Source organism: Muntiacus reevesi, chromosome 2 (assembly GCF_963930625.1).
Source record: "Muntiacus reevesi chromosome 2, mMunRee1.1, whole genome shotgun sequence".
Lineage (NCBI taxonomy): Eukaryota > Metazoa > Chordata > Mammalia > Artiodactyla > Cervidae > Muntiacus > Muntiacus reevesi.
In genome coordinates, this window is record NC_089250.1 from 70,149,351 (window position 1) to 70,174,726 (window position 25,376).

General features: G+C 53.5%; 1 protein-coding gene across 1 annotated transcript; it reads left to right on the forward strand.

Annotated features, from left to right (window-relative positions):
* The first annotated feature begins 908 nt into the window (after positions 1-908).
* L3MBTL1 (L3MBTL histone methyl-lysine binding protein 1) lies at positions 909-24,883 on the forward strand. The gene is made up of 19 exons (XM_065922029.1): positions 909-1,029; positions 1,363-1,504; positions 1,802-1,952; positions 2,114-2,246; positions 2,837-2,921; positions 6,684-6,772; positions 7,252-7,356; positions 8,197-8,332; positions 8,675-8,766; positions 10,206-10,357; positions 10,972-11,048; positions 11,907-11,992; positions 12,178-12,288; positions 13,010-13,124; positions 13,901-14,000; positions 14,173-14,510; positions 18,092-18,249; positions 18,677-18,739; positions 22,248-24,883. Exons 2-19 carry the CDS (start codon positions 1,393-1,395, stop codon positions 22,344-22,346), a joined length of 2,202 nt encoding a protein of 733 aa, XP_065778101.1. The 5' UTR covers positions 909-1,029; positions 1,363-1,392; the 3' UTR covers positions 22,347-24,883.
* Positions 24,884-25,376: the final 493 nt, after the last annotated feature.

Here is a 25,376-nt window from a genome sequence, read left to right on the forward strand (position 1 = left end):
GGCAGGAGGCATAAAAGAACACCACCAGGAAAGATCATCTCCCAGGAAAATGACCTGTATGATTGAAGGAGAATCTGGTACTTGAGGGTTCTGAATCCCCAGAGGGAGGAGGGAGTGATTCTACTGGGGATGGAGGTGGAGGTTGAGAAAGAGGGGAGTTTGGACTTGGCCTGGGCTGTGCCATGAGATAGCTGACCAGGTAGAACCTCGGCCGGAGACACTCCCCGAGACTCCCTAGAGAGTGCACAGCAGTTTACAAAGCATCTTCACACATGCCCATCTTACAGGGACTGGGGGGAGGAGCAGGGTCTGGCCAGAGCTCTCACCTGGGTGACCTGGATAGAGCCAGGAGCCAAACTTTATGCTGGGTTCCTAAAACACCTTACTCCCCTCATGGCTGAGGCTTTTCTCTGAGGGTGGGCAGCTCCTCCTCATGGAGGCCCCCTACCTCCCTGATCCCCTTGGGGGCTGTGTTCCATTTGTAGGCCTACCAGGATGGAGGGGCATGCTGAAATGGAGATGCTGAGGACACTGAAGGGACCTTCCACAGGGGAGGTCAGCGTGCACCTGGTGGCCAGAGATAACCCAGGCTCCGGCTCTCACCTGCCCACTGCTGCCTTTATCATTCCAGGTGGGCCAAGCCAGGGGTCTGGGGGAACAGGAGCATCCACATCCGTGCCCAAGCAGATGTGGGTCCTGGGGAGGAGATGATACTTTTCACCTGCCTCCACACTTGCATGGCAGGGTCGGGGCAGGGTCGTCAGGCTCACCTGTGTCACGTCTGTCGTGTATCTGTTCGCAGCCAGCTCGGCCGCCCTGGGCCTGCCCAGCAGTGCCCTGGATGTGTCCTGCTTTCCGCGGGAGCCGATCCACGTGGGCACCCCGGAGCGAGCGGCCGGCAGCGTACCTGTCACAGCCACGGTTCTCCCGCAGTTGAGCACGGGGCCAGCGGCCAGCCCCAGCGCCAGCACAGTGCGGCTCCTGGAGTGGACCGAAGCCGCGGCCCCGCCTTCGGGGGGTGGCCTGCGGGTCAGTAGCTGTGGGGATTGGCGGGGTCCCGCGAGCCGCCGCTGTGGGGCGGGGCCTGCGGGCCCGGAGGCGGGGCCAGAGGCGGAAGGTGGGGAAGCAGGCCGAGAGGGAGGATTCTGGGGGCGGGGCTTAAGGTGAGGGACTCTGGGGGCGGAGCTTGAAGTGCTGCGCTCCCAAGACGAGACAGCTGGGAGGTTCTAGAGCCTGTCTTACGGTGAATGAGCCTTGGAGGCGTGGCTTGCAGTGTGGGGGCGGGAGAGGGGACCATGCTGACTGGGGTTGGGTCAAGGGCCAGTCCAGGAGTTGTACCCCTCTGACCCTCCCGCGCTACAGTTCCGGATAAGCGAGTACGCGCCGCCGAACATGGTGGGAGCAGAGCAACCCCCAAGCCCAGAGCTGCGGCGGGAAGGCGTGGCCGAGTACGAAGATGGCGAGGCGCCGGCGAGGGGTGGCGGCGCGGACCCGCAACAGCCGGGTAGGAGCCTCAGGCCCGCAGCTGGCCCCTTGCGGAGGCTGGGAGAGTCCCGAACTCGCAGGGGAGCCGAAGCCAGAGGCGTGGCCCGAAGGGGCGTGGCCCGGGTCCCAGCGGGTGTGCCCGGGCCGGCGTGTTGGTCTTGGGGCGGAGAAGGCTCTGGCGAGGGAGGCAGGGTTGTCCAGGGGGGAAAGTGGGGAACAGGACCGAGGTGGAGGCCCAGAGTGGGCTCCGAGATGGGCGGAGCCTGAGTGTGGATGTGTTGGGTGGGCGTTCTGAGGTGCCTTTGGTCTCCCGCAGCGGGCCTCCCCCAGGACCCTCCAGAAGGTCCGCCTCAAGACCCACCAGAGGATGATGGCACCTGCCCGTGCCAGGCTTGTGGGCCTCAGCAAGGCGCTGGTCCAGATCCTAGTTCCTGCAATGATGGCTGCCCTCAGCGCTTCCAGGAGCGGTAAGCCGGAAGGAATTAAGCCCCACTTCTCTGCCTTCTCCCGCCCCAAAGCCCCTTTGGGGCTTCTCTGGCCCCAAGGCCCCTGCTCCTGTTCTGAGCTTTGAAGGGAGGTGGATGGTGCAGGGTGGGTGGTTCCTTCCCTCAGGCTGCCCGTCCCTCAGGTCAGTCATAGTGGAGAACTCCTCAGGCCAGAACAACTGCACCAGCGCTTCTGAGCTCCTCAAACCCGTGAAGAAGAGGAAGCGCAGGGAATATCAGAGCCCATCCGAGGAGGAGTCTGAGCCAGAGGCCATGGTAGGAGGCGGACAGCTGGGAGGGCAGGGGAGGCTGGAGGCTATACCTCAATTCTCACCAGCCCCTCCATTAATCCAGATGGTGGGGCTGGGCCACAGAAGACATAGTAATTCACTCATCATACTTTGGGGTCCTATCTGGAGTCAGATCCTGGACTTGGTTCCAGGGAAATAAATAAACCCCTTTCCTGTTTTTCTAGAGCCCCCACCTCAGTCTAGTGGCGGGGCTGTCACGTTGACATGAACCAGCACCCAAGCAGGTGTGCAGGCAAATGGACAGATTCCTCAGTGGGGCCCCAGCTCTGGGCTAGAGGCCATGGAGCACAGGGCAGGTATTCATGTCCTCAGTTTCCCCACCTGGGAATGAGGAGAACTGTAATCAGGCTGTGTAAACTAGGGGGTATGAGACTGTGCCCATGTGGTAAAGGGTTGTCTACCAGAGCTGTGTTCCTGCTGGTAGCCTGGAAGAATATCCACCTGTTGGGAGCAGAACACCATGTGACCAGAGAGCTAGGCCTGGATCAGGAATAGAGATAGGGGATTCACGCCAACTCACAAAGACAGGAAACTGGGATCTGTTGCCTTCTACAGGAGAAGCAAGAAGAAGGAAAGGATCCAGAGGGACAAGCTACTACTAACACCCCAGAAAGTGAGGAATGGAACAGCAGCCAGCCTGGTATGATAGCCTGTGTATATATATTCATGAGCCGTGTGTGTAAGCCTTTGGAGGTGTGAGTCTGGGAGTGCAGGTTACCATTGAGATGGTGTATTGTACATATATAGATGACCATAAGTTAGTATGTATGTGTGCGTGTGTGACAGAGCATGTGTGTTTTTGGTTTGTGCCATGGTATATGTATCTTCTTGAGGCTTATATCATGTGTTTGTTTATCCTCTATTATCCAGTGACTTAGCAGCAACAGCAGCAGCATCCAGTTGTGAGTAGTCCTCATAATATCCAAAGACTTGAGCAGACTTTAATGGCACCACATGGTATTGCTTCCCTGTGATGGTGTGGGCAAGTCCATACTGGTCATTGGTCTGACCTTGCTATTTGGGCCTCCATTCTAATCCTTTGGTTCCAAGAAAAATGGAACAAAGATCATTAATAGCCAGCTGTGGCCCTCAGACCTTCTGCATTACCATCTCCACTTTCCGTGACAGCAGCCAATTGGAGCCAAGTAGAGTTTATCAAACTCACCCAGAGACTGAAGCAATGTCTCGCTGCCTCCCTCAAAACTGAATCTCTTCTACTAGTCATTTTATCCCTGGTCCTTAGCCCAGAGGCTTGTGTGGAGTACACTCTCAATAAATGTTTGTTCAGTGGATGAATAAATGAGTTGTATGTCAGTGCTTCCTCTTGGACCATGGGTTAGTTGCATGAGTTACTGTCTTTCCTGTTCCTTAGAGAGCCAGAGAGTGAGGTCAGTTTTAGGACATCTTTCTCCCTTATGAACCCATTGGCAGTCAGAGGAGCCTGTGTCCAGAGCTTCATACTCTGTAGTACCTATTCTATATTCTGCCTGTCTTAGCCAAATCATATTTTCATGGCTGTCTTTCTCACCCAAGGCTGTCACATCAGAAGTCAAAGTCTTAGCGTTCATTAGTTTTTGTCCTCTTTTAATTAATTAATTAATTATTTGGCTGTACCAGGTCTTTGTTGTGGCACGAAGGATCTTTGATCTTCATTGTGGCATGTGGGCTCTTTAGTTGAGGCATGCAAATTCTTAGTTAAGGCATGTGGGGTCTAGTTCCCTCCCCAGGGATCAAACCCAGGCCCCCTGCTTTGGGAGAATGGAGTCTTAGTCACTGGACCACCAGGAAAGTTCTGGTTTATGTCCTCTTAAGTCTTAAATGGAGGCTGCTCCTGTTGCTGCGTCACTTCAGTTGTGTCCAACTCTGTGCGACCCCATAGATGGCAGCCCATCGGGCTCCCCCGTCCCTGGGATTCTCCAGGCAAGTACACTGGGGTGGGTTGCCATTTTCTTCTCCAATGCATGAAAGTGAAAAGTGAAAGTGAGGTCGCTCAGTCGTGTCTGACTCTTAGCAACCGCATGGACTGCAGCTTACCAGGCTCCTCCATCCATGGGATTTTCCAGGCAAGAGTACTGGAGTGGGGTGCCATTGCCTTCTCCGTAAATAGAGGCAGGAGTTAATATATCTAACTGTATTGTGTATATCTAACTATAGATATATAGATATATTGGCTCCACTGCTCTGTCTTTCTTAAGAAAGTACATTCTTAAACAAAGCATTTTTTCTGCTGGGTCCTGTTGACCAGGTTGAAGTTATCTTTTGATTTGTACATTTCACCATCTCAACTGTGAAGATTAATTAATGTGTGGCATTAGTTTCTGGATATTTTCTCCTTTCTGCCTTTTTTCAAGGGAAGAAACTTTGTCAGTAGACAGAAGTTTGCTCTTATGGCTAAATCTTTTCCCACTCATTTTGGGGATCTTTTGACAGAAGAATCTGGGAGTAGGAATGGGCATGGCAGGGCTGCTCATGTGTCCTATGTGTGCAGAAAATCTGTGTCTAACATATCCATTTTTTTCTACAGTTAATGCTTTATACATGTTTTTGTAAGAAATAGCTTTCTAATAGTTTTATTGAGTTATAATTCACAAAACATGCAATCTACTCATTTGAGGTATACAATTCAGTGGTTTTTGGTCTATTCATGGAATTGTATGAACATCACCACAATCAATTTTAGAACATTTTCATCACTCTAAAAAGAAACCCTATACCCATTAATTGAAATTCCCCCCAAACCACGAATTCCCCTCCAGCCTTAGTCAACCACCAATCTACTTTCTGTATATATGGATTTGCCTATTTAGACATTTCATATAAATGAGATCATATAGCATGTGGTCCTTTGTGACTGGCTTCTTGCACTTAGCACAGTGTTTTCATAGTTTATCCATGTTGTACCATGTATCAGTATTTCATCCATTTTTATTGCTGAATAATATTCCATCATAGGAAATATCACACTTTATCAATTAATGGGTATGTGTGTTCTTTCCACTTTGAGGCTGTTATGAATAACACTGATATGATATCTGTGCACAAATTTTGTCTGGCCATAAGTGTTCATTTCTCTTGGGTATGTACATAGGAGTGGAGTTGCTGGTTGCTGTGGTAACCATATGCTTAGCCTCTTAAGGAACTGCTAGAATGTTTTCCAAAGTGGCCACACCACCGTATATTCCCACCAATAGCGTATGAAAGTTCCAATTTATCCACATTCTCACCAAGGCTTGTTATAATTTGTCTTTTTTATTTTTAAAAAGGATTTATTTAGCTGTCCTGACTTTTAATTGCAGCATATGGGATCTAGTTCCCTGTCCAGGGATCGAACCCAGGTGCCCTGCATTGGGGGCACAGAGTCTTAGACACTAGACCACCAGAGAAGGCCCTCTGTCTTTTATATTATAACCATCCTAGTGGGTATGAAGTCATAGCTCTTTGAGGGGGGTTTTTGACTGTCCTGGGTCTGTTGGCTTTCTTTGGTTGCTGCGAGCAGGGGCTACTCTTCTTTGCAGTGCCTGGGCTTCTCATTGCGGTGGTTTCTTGTTTCACAGCACAGGCTCTGGGCACTAAGACTTCAGTAATTGCAGCCTTCTAGCTCTAGAGGGTATAGGCTTCAGTAGTTGTGGCCCGCAGGCTTAGTTGTTCTGGGATGTGTAGAATCTCCCCAGACCAGGAATCTAACCTGTGTCCCCTGCATTAGCGGGTGGGCTCTTAACCACTACCCCACCAGGGAAACCCTCTGTGTGGTCTCTTCTGTTCTTCCTCCTTGCATATTTCCCTCTCTTTTTTTTCTCTTTTTCCTCTTCTTTCCCAGTGAGCTTAGGTGGTGCTGTGATTCAGTCCTCTGGCTCAGGACTTATCACACAGCTTTGGCCTTCTGTGGTTGAGACTTTGTAACCTCTGTTAGTGGGCCCATAATCCAGAGTGCCTTTGCTGACAATGGTCTAGGAGTGGGGGCTGGGCAGGGTGGGCAGAATTCGGTGCAGCCTTACCTGAGACTGAGTCTCACCTGGGCCCTGCGTGTCCGGCACCCTTGTGGCTAAGTGGGATCAGAAGACAGCATGTGATCACAGACAGATGTTTGTTTTGGAGGTTAAGGTAGAGTTGGGTTGGGGGAACTGAGGAAGGTCGTATTTAAAAAGCAACCTAGGACTTTCCTGGTGGCTCTGTTGGTAAAGAATCTTCCTGCAATGCAGGAGACGTGGTTCGATCCCCAGATCGGGAAGATCCCCAGGAGGAGGAAATGGCAACCCACTCCAGTATTCTTGCCTGGAGAATTCCAGGGACAAAGGAGCCTGGTGGGCTGCAGCCCATGGGGTTGCAAGAGTCAGCATAGGACTTAGCGAGTAAACCACCAACCACCACCTGAGGGATCAGCCTGTCTGCCTCCTCCCTACAGCCTCAGAGGAGAAGAAACCAGGCTGGTCGTGGGAATCCTACCTTGAGGAGCAGAAGGCCGTCGCTGCCCCCATCAGCCTCTTCCAGGACGTGAGTTGTGTACTTCTGCGTTAGAAAGGGCTTATCTCCCAGTCCAGGGACTCACCTTCAGACTCAGGCCTTCTGCCGCTTTCTCTGTCTGACATGCCTCAAAGGACTGGCAGGATGGAAGGGGGACAGACTGATTAGGGACCCAGAGTAGAAAAGGGCTCACTATAAGGGGCTTCCTGGGTGGGAAGAAACAGGTGGGACTGGCTTACCCATCACTGGGCCTGCAGACTTTTGAATTCTGTTGCCTTTTACTTAATTCTACACACTGACTTGGGTAAGATGAAGCCCTAAAGTCCACTTTTCAAGGGACCTGGAGGCTAGCCTGTCCTTTGGATCCCTGTAGTAAAGTTCCCCAAATAAGTTACCTCTATGGTAGTGCTGAGCAGGTGGGCCCCAAAGGTAGTTCCTTTGCCTCCAGCCCACTAGGCTAGGATAATGCCAGAGGGGAGCTGGATCCTCTCCTATCTGTGCGTTAACAGTACCAGACGGTCACTCATAACAAGAACGGCTTCAGACCGGGCATGAAGTTGGAAGGCATCGACCCTCAGCACCCGAGCATGTACTTCATCCTCACCGTGGCCGAGGTGAGCTGAGGCTGGCACCCCCATCCTGATGACTCCCCTCAGGATGGACTGAAGGAGTCAGCCAAGGACACGGAAGGCCTGGATTCAGACAGCATCCAACCTAATAGGGGGTTGAGGCAGAATGTGCAGAACACTGAAATACAAACAAAAAGCAGGAAAAGGGTTGAGATGGTGAGGTTACTGAGGAGCAGCACTCCCAGGGGCAGGGATGGTGGCATGAGTCCAACAAGGTCCTTATCCTCTTAGGAGCTCACAGTTGTGTGGGCATCAGCCACATAAAGAGTGATACCCCCCAGGGGTGATGACTGTTGTGTGCAGGGGGCCACTGAAGGGGCAAGAACAGCTTCAGGGGGAAGAGCCCCCTTTGCTGAGTCTCGAGAGGTGAGTAGTGTGTCCCAGGCACAAGAGGCAAAGTGAGAAAAAGGCACTGGGCCACGGAACAACACGTTCAAGGGCACCATGTTCAAGGAACCGCCTCTGGCAGGCTGAGGTCTGAGCAGTGAGAGAAGGTAGCGGAAGGAAGGGTCCTTGGGGCCCTGAGCTTTGGTCATTGCCTTTGGAATCTGTCCAGGGCTCAAAGGGGCCAGAGGGTGTCTGAGAATATCCTGTCTCGTGCCCAGAGCTCAGGCTCATTAGCACATGAGCTGTGCTCCTTGTAGGATGGGAGGGTGTATGGCAAAGTTCAGGATGCCGGGAAATCTGGGAGGCAGGAGGGGTGAAGGCGGGAACCTTGTAGCAACAGACCCCTGAGACTACCGGGCTGGCCAAGGAGCGGTGCGGGAAGGGGAACAGGGTGTCTGCTGGCATTGGAGTCCCCGTGCTTCCCCCTTACGGGGTCAGGTGTGTGGCTCCCGCCTGCGTCTGCACTTTGATGGGTATTCCGAGTGCCATGACTTCTGGGTCAATGCCAATTCCCCTGACATTCATCCGGCTGGCTGGTTCGAGAAGACGGGGCACAAGCTGCAGCCCCCCAAAGGTAAGGCCTGGCTGGGTTGGTCCCTGTGAGGCAGTGAGCCCCCAGACCTTCCCTCACCCCTTCCCTGTGGTCCCCCCTTCCCTGTTCCCATTGCACAGCCAGCCTTTCTGCGTCTCATCCTGCTATGACTGCTAAGCCTTAGGGCTTCTGCTTTGCCCTTGCCCTTTGAGAGAAACCCACCCAAGGCTGCGTCCTGCATTGGCAGGGGGGTCCCTGGGCAGGTTCCTGAGGGTTGTGGGGTCCTCAGGCCTGCCTGATTCTGCTGCTTCCGTGTGGGGTGCCCTCGCCACAGCCCAGCCTCTGTCTGCACGGCGCTCTGTTCATCCCCCCCGAGGGGCCTAGGTTACAAGGAGGAGGAGTTCAGCTGGAGCCAGTACCTGCGCAGCACCAGAGCCCAGGCTGCCCCCAAGCACCTGTTTGTGAGCCAGAGCCACGTGAGTGCCCCCAGGACAGTCACTGCAGCCGGCCAGGGCACCTGAGTCGGCAGATGAGCGCTCACCTATGGGTGCTCTCAGCTCAGCTCTGGTCCTCACCGGACGGGAGGGGCCCCTGGGCAGCTCCAGGGCCAGAGAGGAAAGCAGTTCCGGGTTTCCTCCAGTCCTCCCCCACCCCCAACTGCTGAAATCCTCTCCTCCACACATCCCCTCTGAGCCTGGACACAGAGGTGTCCTTTCTTGCTTGGGTTTCCCTGCAATTCTTGTTGTCAGGTCCAAATCTTTATTCTGGGAGCGGCTTTTTCCATCCATTTGAGCAACATTGAGGCTCTCCCATGTGGTCCCAGCGCCCTTCTCTTGTCCTTCTCTCTGTTTGAGGCAACTGGCAACTTTATCCCACAGTTAAAGCATCTCCTAATCCCAAACCAGAGGCCTGAGAGATCTAGGGAACTCCCAGTAAACATGTTACTGTTGTCGCTAAATCGTGTCATGACTGACTCTGCGACTGCATAGACTGTAGCCCACCAGGCTCCTCTGTTCATGGGATGTCCCAGGCAAGAATACTGGAGTGGGTTGCCATTTCTTTCTCCAGAGGACCGTCCTGACCCAGGGCTCGAACCCGAGTCTCCTGTGTCTCCTGCATTAGCAGGTGGATTCTTTCACCACTGAACCACCAGGGAAGCCCAGTAAACATGTGACCATCTGGAAAGTCCCGGGTCCCCGTGGGCCAGGGCCTGCCCCATATTGTTCAGGCATGGACAGGTACCACCCACCCCGGTCCTGCCCCAGAGACCATACTTACAGGTGACTGGGGGGCTTCTACCAGCTCTTGTGACAGGGAATGCAGATTTTAAGTCAAACTGTTCAAGTCCCGGCCCCACCATTGACCAGCTTTGTGGTCCTGGGCAAGTCACTTAACTTATAAAAATGGAGACGATGATACCCATCTCCCTAGGGTTGTTGTAAAGACTGAGCGAGGTGATGGCTTTTGGAGTTTCTGTCCACCACATGGCAGGTGCCTCCTTGCTGCCTCTCCCCACCCCCTGCCTCACATGTCAGCTCGTCTTTCCCCGCCACCCCGTGGTGGACCCAGCCCCCTCAGCTCAAGCTGGGCCAGGGTTGTCTGGGGAGGGGAGGCTTGTGCTCAGCCTGGCAGGCTCTTTGGGTGAGTGAGTGGCCTCCTGTCAGTGACGCTTCCACGGTGAGGCTTCCTCTGAGCATCCCTCGGAGGCCAAAAGTGCCTGAGGGCTCAGGTCTGGGGGTTCTGATTCTGCCCTGGAGAGACCCTCTTCCTCAGCCTCTTTCTCCCACCCTCTCCCCGTGCCCACCCAGCAGAAACACAACCCCAGGGAAACTATTCCTCTTCCTTTGCCAGTGGGTCCTGGGCCAGCGCAAGCCAGCCTGGGCCTGGCCGTGGCAGCACCTCTTCTTGCCCCCAGAGTCCCCCACCCCTGGGCTTCCAGGTGGGCATGAAGCTGGAGGCTGTGGACCGCATGAACCCGTCCCTCGTGTGCGTGGCCAGTGTGACCGACGTGGTGGACGGCCGCTTCCTGGTTCACTTTGACAACTGGGATGACACTTACGACTACTGGTAGTGGGAGGGCCCAGACCTGGCCCCAGGGGGTGGGGGAAGGGGAAGGGGAGGGATGGTGGGCATGGGATGGGCCAGGTAGCTGGCTCAGCCCTGATATTCATATTGCTCAGGGGACAATTGAGTGCCCTGTGGATCTGATCTACAGGGTCCCAGCCTTTTTGGCACCAGGGACCAGTTTCGTGGAAAACAATATTTTCAAGGACTGGAGGTGGGGGGTGGTTTTGGGATCATTCAAGCACATTACATTTATTGTGCACTTTATTTCTGTTATATTACATCAGCTCCACATCAGATCAGCAGGCATTAGATCCCGGAGGTTGGGGACTCCAATCTGCATCAGTTAGTAATTATGATGACAATTAAATGTTTCATCTCAAAGTACCAAGGTTAAGATAAACAGATCCCTGTGACCCATGATTTTCTCTGAGATATTAAGGCGGTGTTAGAATTTTTAGTTACCGTTGGAATTTTCTGACTCCCTCACCAGTCACCAGTCTGACTCTCCCTCAGAAGCGACATGAGGGTGGGCCCTGTCGCCATGATGTCACAGGACAGCGGGCTCCAGGCCTCGAAGTCTCACCTTGAGACAGTGAAGAATTCTTGGGTTTCAGGTGTGATTCCAGCAGCCCCTACATCCACCCGGTGGGCTGGTGCCAGAAGCAAGGAAAGCCCCTCACCCCTCCGCAAGGTGACCCTGCAGCCTGAGCCACCCCACCTCCCTGGCCCCTTACCAGTGCCTCATTAGCCGGGTCTCTAAGGGCAGGCCGAGGGCGCACGTGTAGCCTGGAGCCTTCACTTCTTTGCCTGGGAGCTGAGAACCCTTTGATCTTAGGAGAGTCCTGTTCAACCCTGACTCTGTTGAGGCTGAAGGGAAATTCCTGGTCCAGGGGTTAGGACTCTGCCCTTTCACTGCCAAGGACATGGGTTCAGTCCCTGGTCAGGGAACTAAGATCTCACAGGCAAAAAAAAAAAAAAAACAACGAAAGTTAGATAAGCCCTCTCGGTAAGGAAACAGGAACCCAGAGTGAAGAAAGCGTATCCTTCCCTGTCAGGGTATTACACTGGCGCTAGGGGTAAAGACCCTGCCTGCCAATGCAGGAGACGTCAGAGAGGCAAGTTTGATCCCTGGGTCAGGAAGATACCCTGGAGGAAGGCATGGCAAACCCCTCCAGTATTCTTGCCTGGAGAATTCCATGGGCAGAGAAGCCTGATGGGCTTCAGTCCATAGGATCGCAAAGAGCCAGACACAACTAAAGCGATTTAGCACTCAGAACATACATTAGGGGTTCAGATGGGACTGGGGCTGGAGTGAGGCAATAGAGCCAAGGAGAGGACTAGAAGCCAGGGTTCCCAGATAACCAAATAAACTGCTTGCTTCTGTCCGGCACCCCTCCCCTTCAGGAGCCCCCTGCAAGGAGCAGGCTGTGACACAGGGGGATTTCTGTCCACGAGCTCCTGTCCTTTCCACGCCCCCGGTCCTGCTTGGAGGGGAGGAGCTCCCCGCTACACCCAGGTGCCTAGACATTGCTCTCATCCTCTCCTCCAGACTACCCAGACCCTGACAGCTTCTGTTGGGAGAAATATCTGGAAGAAACCGGGGCCTCTCCTGTGCCCACCTGGGCCTTCAAGGTGGTGAGTTGGCTTTCTCTGCCCCCAGAGCTGAGTTCAGGAAAGCACAGAGACCTTGGTCAGGCAGGATGGAGCCCTGGCCTCCCCCTTTGGCCACAGTTTCCCCAAGCACAGCACCTGGGCATCCCTCTTGGGGCCTCAGCTCTGCTGAGCAGGGCCTTGGCCTGAAGACCCCTCTCCCCCTGAAGCGACCCCCACACAGCTTCCTGGTCAACATGAAGCTGGAAGCCGTGGACCGCAGGAACCCAGCCCTAATTCGTGTGGCCAGCGTGGAGGATGTGGAGGATCATCGGATAAAGGTGGCTCTGGGCCCCTCGGGTTGTGGGAGTGGACAGGCCAACGGGGCAGGACTTCCGTAGACAGTGCTGAGGTCAAGCAAGGGTATGGCATGAACCAGACTGCAGGGAAGCTGCATGTTGCAGGGAAGGGAGCTCTAAACTTGAGGCCGAAGATCTTGGGTCTCAGTCAGGTCTCATCTGCCACTTAACCTTTGTGAGTCAGGACAAGTCCTGTCCCTTCTTTGAGCCTATCAGATGGGCCCACGAATCCTTGTCCTACCCAAGGACTGATGGGAGATACCAGTTAACTTCAGGGCTTCCCTGGTGGCTCAGCAGTAAAGAATCCGCCTGCAGTACAGGAGCCACAGGAGACACGGATTGTATCCCTGGGTCGGGAAGATCCCCTGGAGGAGGGATGGCAGCCCACTCCAGTATTCTTGCCTGGAGAATTCCCGTAGACAGAGAAGCCTGGTTGGTAGACTACAGTTCATGGGGTCCCAAAGAGTTGGACACGACTGAAGAAACTTGGCATTCATGCATGCCAGTAGCTTCATAGGTGGAACCCTTGGGAAGTGTGGTGTCGAGATGGATTATTGTGAGGTTGGCCCGTTGGTCCTTCCAATTCAGGATCTTGCTTCTGACAGGCCCCAGGGATGGGGAGAGCCTCCTGGAGCCTGGAGGACCTCCTGGCTGAACTGGGCTCCACAAGGAACACCTGACCTCTTGGGCCTTTCCTCCCCAGCTCCACTTTGATGGCTGGAGTCACGCCTATGACTTCTGGATTGATGCTGACCACCCTGACATCCACCCGGCGGGCTGGTGCTCCAAGACGGGGCATCCCCTGCAGCCCCCTCTCCGTGTGTACCCCTGGGGTGCTCTGACCCTTTCGTCCTGATGTCCGGCCCTGCCCCTGAGCCCTGGCACACCCCTTTCTACAGCATGCCCACAGTAAACTCTGGGGTGACTCATCCTCCCCACCCTGGGGACGGTCTCTGCCACACTGAGCAGTGCTTCTGGCCTCCCCAGTTGCTAGGTGGGGGACCTGGAGGTGTGAAGGGCCAAGTTCACTTGGGAGCAAATGCTTAGGAGGTAGCTGTGCCCTGAGGAGTCCTCTCAGCATCCAGCAGAGCCATGCGCGGTGCTTGCTAAGGCAGTGCGGCTCCCTGCATCAGATCCTGCTCCCCACTGCCGGCAGGGCTTGGAGGTCACCCACATCTGTTTCACATGGGGCGTGGATCCTTCTCAACTGTTCTCCAAGCATAGGCAGAGACTAAAAAATATAATCCCCAAAGTCTTGGGGTTGAAACTGAAAAACAAGAATAACATGAATCTGCCTGTTATAGCTTTTGGGTGCAGCTGTGTCCACACCAGCCCCAAGCTGATCGAGGGCACTCCTCTTTCCAGAGGCAGAGGATATGGCCTGCAGGTTTCCACAGTGTATATGAGAGCCAAGCCCCCGTTCCTCCAGGATGGGCTGATGTCCATTAGCAGGAAGTGGTGTCCCAGCCTGGCTCAGGACCCCTGTACCTGGGAACTGGTTCCTAGCGCTGACCTTCCCTACCTCCATACCTTCCCCCAGGCCCACCTCCACCCCCAAGACCCCGCGCTGACCCTTTTCCGCCTGCCCCTCCAGAACCCAGAGAGCCCAGCACTGCCTCCCCCACGGGCTGTCCGCCTCTCAGCTATCGGAGCCCGCCACACAGCAGGAGCTCCAAGTACAGCTTTCACCACCGGTGAGTGAAGGGCTCCTGCGCAGGGAGCCTCAGGCGCTACTCAGAGGGGTCTGTCTCGTACCCACCATGGGTGGCCAATCAGGGTCCACCCGACCGCTCTCCCAGTGGGGCCGGGGTTGGGAAGAGCCAAGTGGGACCAAGCAGCTTCATCTCAAACCTTCTTCTGCTCCAGGAAGTGCCCCACTCCTGGTTGTGATGGCTCTGGCCACGTCACCGGCAAGTTCACAGCTCACCACTGCCTCTCGGGCTGCCCCCTGGCCGAGAGGAACCAGAGCCGGCTGAAGGCAGAGCTGTCGGACACGGAGGCCTCAGCCCGCAAGAGGAGCCTCTCAGGCTTCTCCCTAAGGAAGAAGCCTCGCCATCACGGCCGGTGCGGAGGGCAAGGGTGTGGGGCCTCAAGTCCTCCGAGGCCAGAGCAGGCACTGAGTCCCTGCCACGGGCCCAGCTCCTCTCTCTCCAGGATCGGGCGCCCTCCAAAGTACCGGAAGATCCCACAGGAAGATTTTCCGAGTGAGTCCTGGGTCATTTGTTCCCTGTGTCCTCCCCCGTGTTCACCGTGGCAGCTTGGTGTTTGGTGGGAGGACTCACCAGCATCTCACAGGGTGGGAGAGGCTGGGAGGCAGTTGTCGCAATACTTGGGGGTACAGAGCAGTGTTGAGACATGGCGTGGGGCCTCGAACAACCTCACATGCTATCCCCTTTGTACCTCAGGCATTGCTGTGAGTCTGCCGGCAAGATGCAGAGCCTCTGTGGGCTCCTGGTCACTCGCTTTGAGGCGGGATGATGCCCCCAGCTCTGCTTTTCTCAGTCTTGGCTTCCTGGGAGGGAAGTCACGGCCGTTACTTTCTAGCTGTGTGACCTTGAGCAAGTCACATCTCTGAGCTTCAGTGTTCTTATTTGAAAACATGAATAATACCTGCTTTTCAGGTGTCAGTTACCTGAAATAATAGTGGCTGCTACACTATCAAACACCTGCTATAGGCCAAGCACCATTTCAGGTGCTTTATCTATACCATCTCGCTGACTCTCACAAGTGGTCTGCAACATGGATGTGGTACACCTGGTCAGCTTCCATTGTAAGGCTGTGTTCTGACTGCCAGAGGGCGCTTGCCTGCTGTCTTCATTCCAGAATTATCCTGAGAACTTTCGAAGTCTTTCCATGGACGAGGCTGTGTGCCAGATTGGACTGGGAAGGACTCACCCGAGTCCTGAGACACTTCAGGGACAGGGCGGGGGACAGCGCCCAGGCCTTTGACCTCTGAGCAGGGCTCCCCTGTTCCATCAGCTGGCTCTTGCATAGGGGACACTGGTCCCTCTGGGTTTTGTTCCGGAGACTTCTCACGTATCCGTAGGTAGGCCTGCTCAGCGTGGGTCTGCTGGAAAACAGCTCCCTGGGAAAGCTGCCTGCCTGGAGAGCTCAGGACTTGGCTGTGCTCACGGTGCTCATGGGGCCCTCCAGGGCCCGTGAGTGTCAGCTCTTAGAAAGAACGAGGAAACCACCATGATTTCCTTACACAACCGCTTTATCTTTTTATTTCTTCTTAAAATTTATTTGGCTGCACCGGGTCTTAGTGGCAGCATGTGAACTCTTAGTTGTGGCATGTGGGATCTAGTTCCCTGACCAGGAATCGAACTTGGGCCCCCTGCATTGAGAGCTCATAGTCTTAAATCCTGGACCACCAGAGAAGTCCCCTCAACCAGTTCATTTTCAAATGGGGAAACTGAGGCCCATGTTACATGAGGTGCCTGGCATTAAAAAAACAAGTTAGACCAAAAAAAATTAAAAAAAAAAAAACAAGTTAGTAAGGAACTGATTCCAAGTCCAATTTGTGTTTTCTATTATACTGCATTCCCCCTCTTCCCTGCCCTCACCTTCCCACAGTGCCTATTCAGCACATAGTTGCTAACTTCCAATAATAATACTCTGGACTGAACATTTGTAACCCCCTAAACGCATCTGTTGAAACTTAGTCCTCAATGTCAGGGTATTTGGAGTGGGGCCTTTGGGAGGTGATTAGGTCATGAGGATGGACCCCTCATGAATGGAATTAGTGCCCTCCTAAGAGACCCCTTGCCCCTTCTGCCATGTGAGGTCACAGTGAGGAGATGGCAGCCTGGGAGTCAGGAAGTGGGCGTTCAATATATACCCAGTCTGCTGGTGCCTTGATCTGAGACTTCCAGCTTCTAGTACTATGAGAAACATATTTCTATTGTTTTTAAGCAAAAGAGAAAAAAAAGAAGAGGAGCTATAATAGATATTTAGCAGTTAGATAAGATCCCACCCTAGAGGTCTGGCGGGCTGCAGTCCATAGGGTCTCAGAAAGTCAGATAAGACTGAGCAACTAACACACACACACACACACGCACACACACACACACACACACACACACACTCACACACTATAGATGTTTTGCAGTTAGATAAGATACTACGGGCTGCCTACAAATGCTTCTGTCCTGTGCTCTGGAGAAGATAAGGAGCTCAGCCCCCAGACTCCTTGCCAGGATACACGGAGCACCAGATAGCGGACTTCAAAGAGGGACATGGCGGGGACAGGAGGCCAAGTGCTGGTGGCGGCAGCTGTCATGGGAGATCCAGGCTGTACCCTAAGCAGGTCCTGCAAGATCTGACTGGGCTGTGCAGCGGTTACAAGCTCCGGGGTTGTCCTGAAGGCTGGGGCTCTTCAGGGTGTGGATGGGAGCCTGGGTTTGGACCAATGAGCAGACAGACAGGGGGTGGGCAGTTAGAGAAGAACAATCAATGAGGCTGGAACCAGGATCCCAGAGGCTCTGAGGATGATTGTGAGGTCCAAGGAGTCAGGGCAAAAGGCTGAAGTGAAGGGGAGGGATGGAAGGACACGGTAATAAGCAAGGTGGGCCTTGGAGAAGAGGGCAGCAGGGGGCCACGTGCATGAGAGTCTGGAATTAGCACCAAGTGCATAGGACAGAGCCAGCTCTCTTGGACTCTGGACAGGGGCAGGGCAAGCCCCCTGGGACAGTGGCCACATGGCCCAAGGCCAGCCAAGGCAGGTAAGGTAGGCAGAGGCCAGGTTTGCCAGAGTCCCCAGAAGTAGATGAAGTCCAAGCACACAGCTGCCAAGCCCAGCCGAGGAGGAAGCCAGGTAGAGCATGGTCACTCACCAGATGGTAGAGCCGCTTGGAGGCTGGAGGTTGGGAGCCAGGGGTTCCAGGAGCAGATGAAGCAAAGGGACAGGCAGTGTGGGTGGGTGAGTGGGTCAGGGATCACCCTGAAGGTGCCAGAGTAGGCGGGGGGCTGGCACGCAGGGGATGAACCAGACCCTGCTGGGGACATAATGGGAGGAGAGGCGCTTAAGGCAGTGGCATTGGCCGGGGGCTTCCCTTCAGACAGGGCAGGCTGGTTCTCCCCCCACCCCCACCACCCTTCCATGGCATGCAAGGATCTTAGTTCCCTGACCAGGGATCAAACTTGTGCCTCCTGTCGTGGAAGCGTGGCATCTCAGCCACTGGACTGCCAGGGAAGTCTCCTGGGAAAACTGACTCTGCTTCTCAAACAGAATCCCCCTGAGGCTGCAACAGTCAGGGCCTAAAAGAACTTAGCAAATGGAGGGCAAACAGAATGGGCTTTTGATGTCCAGGCTGAGGGTACAGCAACCCACTCCAGTATCCTTCCCTGGAGAATCCCATGGACAGAGGAGCCTGGCAGGTTCCGGTCCATAGGGTCGCAGAGTCGGACACGACTGAAGTGACCAAGCACACGGCACACTGAGGTGGCTTGGATATCGGGGGCCATGTGGATGCAGGGTCTCCAGAGAGTGGTGTTTCCAATGCTGCCACAGCTCCAGGAGAAAAGAGCATCCTTGGGGGCCCAGGTGCTATAGCCTGGGGGAGGGTGGGGTCTTCCTACATGGTCTGTAACATGAGGGACAAGTGCTGGGTGATGAGTTGCGGGATCGGCCCACCCCATTGGCTCTGCAGGACTGTCTGAAAGGGGCCACGGTCTGGCGCCCTCTGCCAGCCAGTCTCCCAGGTGGCCTGAGGATGAGCAGGCTTTGGAGGGAGACAGGTTGGTCCTCGGCCCTGGCCAGCCAGCCTCTGCCTCTGTCTTGCAGCGCTGACCACCGACATCACGCACCAGTCCCTCTTCATGTCGGCCCTGTCGGCCCACCCCGACCGGTCACTGTCTGTGTGCTGGGAGCAGCACTGCAAGCTCCTGCCCGGCGTGGCGGGCATCTCGGCCTCGACAGTCGCCAAGTGGACCATTGATGAGGTGAGGGGAGGGGACCCTCCCTCTTCCTCTGCCTCCTCTTTGCTCTCACCATGCCCCGGCGGGAGGGCTAGGAAGGGGCCCCGTCAGGCGGAAGCCCCATACCGCTCCTGACTCATCATCCCTCCGTCCACAGCCTCTCCCAGCTGCCCAGTGGGGGCTGCCTGAGCACCATTTGATAGGCCTGTCCTGGGGGGTGGGGAGGGGGACATGCCGCCCATCCAGCAGGAGAGACCGGCTCAGCCCAGGGCCTTGGGAGCAAGTGGCCTCACCTTGGGCCCCCAGCGACACAGAGAATCAGGATCCTCTGGGGCTGCTAAGAAAAATTACACTCTCAGAGCCCAGGAGGCACCAACGCCATGCAGGGGCACCTTCTCCCTCCTCTCCCGAGCTCCATCCCCTTGGCAACACGTCTCCTTTGGTTTCCAAGGTCTTCGGCTTCGTTCAGACCCTGACAGGGTGTGAGGACCAAGCACGGCTCTTCAGGGATGAGGTGGGTGCTCGGTGCAGGGTGGGAACCGAGCAGGATCACGGTTGTTGAGATGGCAGGGCGTGGGCACCCTCCCCAGCACTGCCCCCAGCTAGGGAGGACCTCTGTTGTCCCACCTGAGGTCGGGGGGACCAGTCACAGTGACCCACGTCTTTGGGAAAAACCCAGTACAGATGACCACGGCCCAGCTTGGGAACCCAACCCTCTGTGTTCATACTGTCAGCAGGAAGGGAAACCGTCCCGGAAACACAATTCCGTTCACTCCTTTGCTCACTGTCCAAACTTAGCGTCCCTAATGGCAGCCAATTAAAATGTATTTTGACTGACACGACTATGGCTGTTTACTGCAAGGATGCTAACACACACATAAAATTAAGACCCAAAAGCTTACCGAAGATGAGAAGCAGTGAGTTGTAGGTGAAAAACCACTAGCCTCGTGGGCAGGTGGGTGTGAATTCTGGTTCTGCCTGTTAGGTGTCTTTTGAGTCTGCATCTCCTCATCTGTAAAATAGAGATAGATGAGTATAGTGATGACTACCTTGCAGCGCCACATGAGCACTGGAGTTGATGAGTGGGTCCTGGTACCAGAATGTCTAATGTAACTATGTCACTGGTGTCTCTATATAGCCACAGGCCCGATACAGGGAGGGCTTAACCAATAGTGGTTCTGGCTTTCACTGTGTAGTTGTCCTTAAATAAAGAGCTTTATCATGACTTCCCTAATTTGTAGAGTTTGAAATCAGATGAGACCTTTTGAGTTTATTTAGGAATTCCTTCCAAAGACTACACGTACCCTCTTCACCTAAAAGAGTGTATTCTCAGCTCCCCAAAGATGCCACCTACAGGTGCCCAAGAGAAAGAACTCTACTCTTTCCCAGGAAGCATCTCTTTATCCAGGCTCAACATGGCCAGTTTCTTCATCGACCCTTGGGTGGTGGCCCTCCCAAGCTCCTTTCCTTCTTGGTTCGTGATCTTCTTGTCGGACTGTCTGCAGAGCCCTGTGTTTCAGATGCCCTCTGACCAACACAGAACACACTGGGCTGCTGATCCTCTGGGTGTTCGTTCCTTTTGTTTTTAAAAAGACTTTATATGTTTTTAGAGCAGTTTTAGGTTCACAGCAAAATTGAGAGGAAGGTGCAGAGAGTTTCCATGTATCCCCTGCCCCATTATCAGCATCCCCCATGAGAGTGGTCCCCAAGAGAGTGGCTACACCTGATGAACTGACACCTAGGTTTTTTAAATGGAGGTAAAATATGTATGGAGTGAAATGTACACACACATATATAACTATACTTCTCAAAAGTATAATTCTACAGGTTTTGTGAAATGTGTACACCCTGAACCCAATATGTCAATCAGGTATGAAACATCCATCATACCAGAAAGTTCTTTTTTGACCCCTATTGTGAGCTCCCATAGACAACCGCTGTTCTGATTTCTAGCTCCATAGATTAGTTTATCTGTTCTTGAACTTCATGTCAGTGGAATCACACAGCACACAGTCTTCTGCATTTGTCTCTTCAGTGTAGTGTTTGGAGGTTCATCCGCGTTACGTGTAACTGGTATTCAGCTCCTTTTTATCGTGAGCAGTGCTCTGTGTTATGAATATACCACAGTTCTCCTGTTAACGGGCCTTTGGGTAGTTTTCTCCTTCTCCAGATTTGAGCCCTGTATTTTTGTTGGCAGAAGTTCACATGAGCTTTATTATAGCCACGTCACACCAGCTTGGAGTTCATGAAAGTCCCCAAGTTGCCCCTTCTATCAATTGTCTACTATAGTCTCACTAAATCTTCCAGTGTGTTATTAGTACCACTGGAGGTTTTTTGGTATTAGCCTTAATGTAAAACTTTACATGTATCCCTTTTAAATGATCTCTTGCTGGTTTCATGGTCTCATTGTTTTAAAGCTTGATTCTGTCATGTCTAATATTAATAAGGCTTCCCATCCTTATACAACTTGTCCTAAGCCTTCTGTCTTGCACCAAGTCTTCTCTGCACGTGTTTAATGAGACAGAGCAAAAGATGTAGCATCCATTAGAGATCTTCCTTTGGGTGGTGACAGGTTGTAAATCAATGCTCTTTGAGTTCAGGGGCTTAGCCAGCCACGGAATCACCCCGGAGTTTGGTCCTTGGGCTTTCTCCCCTTTTTAGGAGAAGAGCAGTCTCTCTCTTGAGCATCTGCTGTGTATTTCAGTCCAGCATGATCTGAAATACAAGAAAGCATTTTCTTGTGATACAAGAAAGCAATGCCAAAGGGGGACAGTGTGCTGGTGGCCCACCGACATCTAGTAGAGTCTACCCAGGGTAGAGGGGGACCTTTACAAGGTCTGAGGTTTGCCTTCTCCAGGGTCTGGTCTACATCATCTGTCATCCCCAGGGAGGATGCTACTCCAAGGAATGGGCTTTCTCTGGCTGAAGTGATGCTTTGTGGGACATGAGTCAGGATTCGTTCCAGCTGGGACAGACCAGTCATTAGAGGAATGCTTCAAGAGTGAGAAATTGGATCTGCTCCAATTTGGGATCAGTGTTCTGATGGGTAGCCTGTCCAGTCTGGTGATGAGCACACATCTCTTAAAAACTAAAGTCTTTCTCTGCATAACCACCACCTTGTTATCCCACCGAACAAATGGGCAATAGCTGCTTTATATCACCTGTGTTCTGCTGTATTCAGATTTCCCTGCTTGTGCCTGGGATATCTTTTGCAGTTGGTATTTTTGAGCCAGGACCCAAGCAAGGTTCACACAGTTGATCTGGGTCATCACATCTCTCAGGTATCTTCTGTTCTAGAATAGTTGCCCTCTGTTTGTTTCTTGTTTCACAACACTGAAAACAGTCTTGGTGAATGTGAACTTGTAGACTTGTCTCATTGCTTCCTCGAAGTGTCATTTAACTAATTCACTCTCCCCTGTGTTTCTTATAAATTGGACATCGGGTGCAGAGGCTTGGTTAGATTCAGGTTAAGTCTCTCTCTCTTTTCCTTTCTTCCTTCCCCACCCTGCTTTTTCTTCTCAAAAGGAGCTCACGGGTAACATCGTAGAGCTTAGCCCACATCCCGTGGGATTGCCCGCGGTGTCTGCTGGTTTACTATTCACGGCACTGACGTAGACTCGTGGGTTTATATGAGGACAGCAACAGCAGGTTCTTAGAAAACCCCTGTCAGTGAGGAGGCAGAGTGTTTTGCAAACACGCTCTGAAATCCACACCAGCCAGCCGGAAGAGAGAGAGAGACTGTGTGTGTGTGGACACGGGGAGACCAGTGGATGTCTTTCTTTCCTTCTCTGTCCCCATCGCTGTCTTCCTTTTTTCCTCCCTCCCTTCCTTGTCCTTTCTCCTTTTTCCTTCCTCTCCCCACCTTCCGCCGCCCCTCCCCACACCTGTCCTTCACGCCCATCTTCTTTCTCCCTCCCCACCCCCCACGCATATCCCTACCCTCCTCCTTCCCCTCTCCACTTTCCACCTCCCTCCCGACCCCTCAGATGATTGACGGCGAGGCCTTCCTTTTGCTGACACAGGCGGACATTGTGAAGATCATGAGCGTCAAGCTGGGCCCAGCCTTGAAGATCTATAACGCCATTCTCATGTTCAAAAACGCCGACGACACCTTAAAGTGACTGCCTCAGGGCTGGGCCCTCCCTCCGCAGCTGAAGCTTCTTCCCCACTTGAGTTCCTCCCATCCCACCTGAGCCCCGCCCCCGCTCCCCCCACCCTCTGGCCCTTAACCAGGGTGGTCCTTCTCTCCGGGGCCACTTCCTGCAAGGTACAGGGGAGCACAGGAGCCCTGGGGAGGATGGAGTCCTAGCCCCCCGAGTCCTGGAGCTCATCCACCACCAGGCACACCAGTGAGGGTGCGAGCGGGCCTCAGGAGCGTTACTGATGGCGAAAGTTGAAGGTGCCCCACCCACAAAGGGTCTTTCTCTCAGCAGTTGAAAAAGAATCTGGTAGAATGGGAGTCCTTCAACCTGAAGCCCTTCTGTCTTTGGCATCTCTCTGTGCTTTTCCCCCATCTCCTTTCCTCCTTCCAGGAAGCCACCCTGCCGCAAACACATTTATTCAAAAAAGCACCTCCCCTGTTTCTGTCTGCCGGTTTTGTCGCCCTCATTCTGCTGTCTGATTTTCCCAGACATTCCCAGAGGTATGTCTTCATAGCATCCATTGAGGGCTGTGGATGCCTTTCTGTCTCTTGCCCGGAAGTGGGGAATTCTGAGCCAGGATCCCTTCTTCAGCGTGCCCAGCTCTGGACCGCTCGGTATTTAGTGTCGCCCATGCCCAGTCTTGTTCTCAGCAGAGGGGTGGTTAGAACCTGTTTGGCTTCTGCAGCAGAGGCTAAGTTTCCCCAGATGTTCCCACACACCCCTCCTGTGTCAACTGTGGAGAGGAGGCAGGCTGGCCGGCTAGGTAGCCAAGGCCAACCCCCTGGGTACATCAGATAATTCCGGGCCATGGGCCTGCAGGGTGGTCGGCAGACATGACGGCTGTCAAAGCAGAGCAGAGCATCCTTCCCTGCTGCCATGGGTCTCAGCCAGCGTGTTTCCCAGGAGGTAAGGGCCCATGCCTGGCAGGCCTTTTGCCATGGGAATGCCTGCCTGGGATGCACTCTGCCTGGCATGCACCTCCCCCCCATGGCGTCACATTCAACCTGTCTCTTAGATGTCTTGGTTTTGGGAAGTCTTACAAAGACTCTTAAAAGGTGGGGGTTGGGAAGAAGGTGAATTCCTCTAGGTTTGAATTCTCCATGTCCCTTAAGCTTCTTACCACCCTCCATCTGTCTTGCATTGCCAGCCAGGTACCTGCCGTGGCTCTGGGATTTTGACCTTTCTGTCCAAGTGTGGCCTCCACTGAGCCACTGCCAAACCTGCCTCCCAGCTGACAGGGGCAGGGGGCAGAGGCCCTGGTAGGACCCGGCCGCACCCATGGAGGTGAGGTGCCACCGCCAAGCTCCTGTGGAGCCAGGGGCCTCCCCCGGGCCCCTTGTCTCTGCCACGTGATACATACATGCAGATGTGTGTCGGGTACTCTGAGGTGTGCTTGTCAGGGTGCAGAGGTGAGGTTCGGTGTGGGAAAATGTCAAGGGCTATTGTGAAAATATGAAGCTTTATCTTTGGGAAACCCAAAGCTCTGTTCAGTTCCTGCCCTGGCCCAGGAGAGGACCCCCTCTCATGGAGGCCCAGGTAGCTGGGGCAGCCGTTCAGCCCCCTGCTGCACTGCCGCAGGGCTGCGGACAGACCTCAAGAGACACCACCTTCCCGGGAAGGCTTGGCCCGGCCCTGCCCTGGGCAGGGGTCTGGGTTTACCGAGGTTGCATGGGCATCCCCTTGCCCAGGAGGAAGGAGGAGCCCGTCTGAGCCTCTGTCCTGGTTGCTCGGGTGGCACTGAAACCCACCAGCTCCATGGCCTCATCTGCTCCCCGATGAGACCGAGAGATCTCGCTGGTTCTGGCGTGAGAAAACAGCAGGCACACACAGCCGTGCTATGGGGCCTCTCCATGTCTAAGGAGCACAGCTGGGACGGCTGAGCCACGTGGGTCTGCCTTCCGCTGTCCTAACCCTTGTCTACAGGAAGGACAAGATGGACCAAGCGCCCCCGAACTGGGAGCCTCAGCACTGTCTTGCACCAATGTCAAACTCTGAAAAGAAACCAAATCATAAAAATAAAGGGGGGGATGAGAAATCTGCCTTCTGTCCACCCCACTGGCCCTTCACTCCCTCCCTTCCCCAGATGAGATCGTTACACCATGAGCTGGGCACACAGTGAGGGATGAAGGGAGGGAGTTGGCATCCTTGCCCTGTGCCCTCTGACCTGCTCTCCAGCAGCAAGAACCGCCTATACTTTGGCCCTGGCAGCCTCTCCCAGCCCTTGCCCTGGGTTAGGACAGCAAGACGCTTTCTGTTTAATTTCTGAAGCAGAGAGAATGAGCCTAGAGTTGGAAAATGAAGCCTGTTTGCACTTTCATTCACACGCACTTTGATGGAGTTATGTTTTTTCGTACTTGCCTTGTGAGAGTGTGCCTGTGTGTGTATGTGTGTGTGTGTTCATGCATGCACGCACACGTGCGTGTTCTTTATGAGAATCTTCTGGTTAAAGATAAAGTCACTCTTGAGAGAGAAAAATTTACAAACAAAATGTGGTGTATTTTGTCAGTGTATTGAAACTACATAAATAAACTTGAAGAACAGGATGGTTTGCTGTCAGAGTCTGTTTCTATTTTCATGGTCAGAGATCCAGAAAGCACAAAATGAATTACCGTTCCATTAATGGAGAGAATAAAGCATTCTTTATTGTAACATAATAAAGCTGTTAGAGATCCTAAAGCATCTGATTTTTATTCTAAAGATAAGAAATAAAGGATAAAGATAGATGGCTACATAATAGTCATATTAGTCAACATAATGTAAACAATGGGAACCCTCTGAGAATAGTGTGAAAATGACCTGATCCTTGACAGTTCATAAATGGTCAAGAGTGGAAAAATTCCATGAAGCCTCTAGGTTTTCTGGGTTGTTGTGTTTTTTTTTTCGTTTTTGTTTTGTTTTTGTTTTGCTGCACTGGGTCTTCGTTGCTGTGCTTGGGTTTTCTCCAGTTGCAGCAAGCAGGGGCTACTCTCTAGTTGTGGTGCATGGGGTTCCCATTGCAGTGGTTCCTCC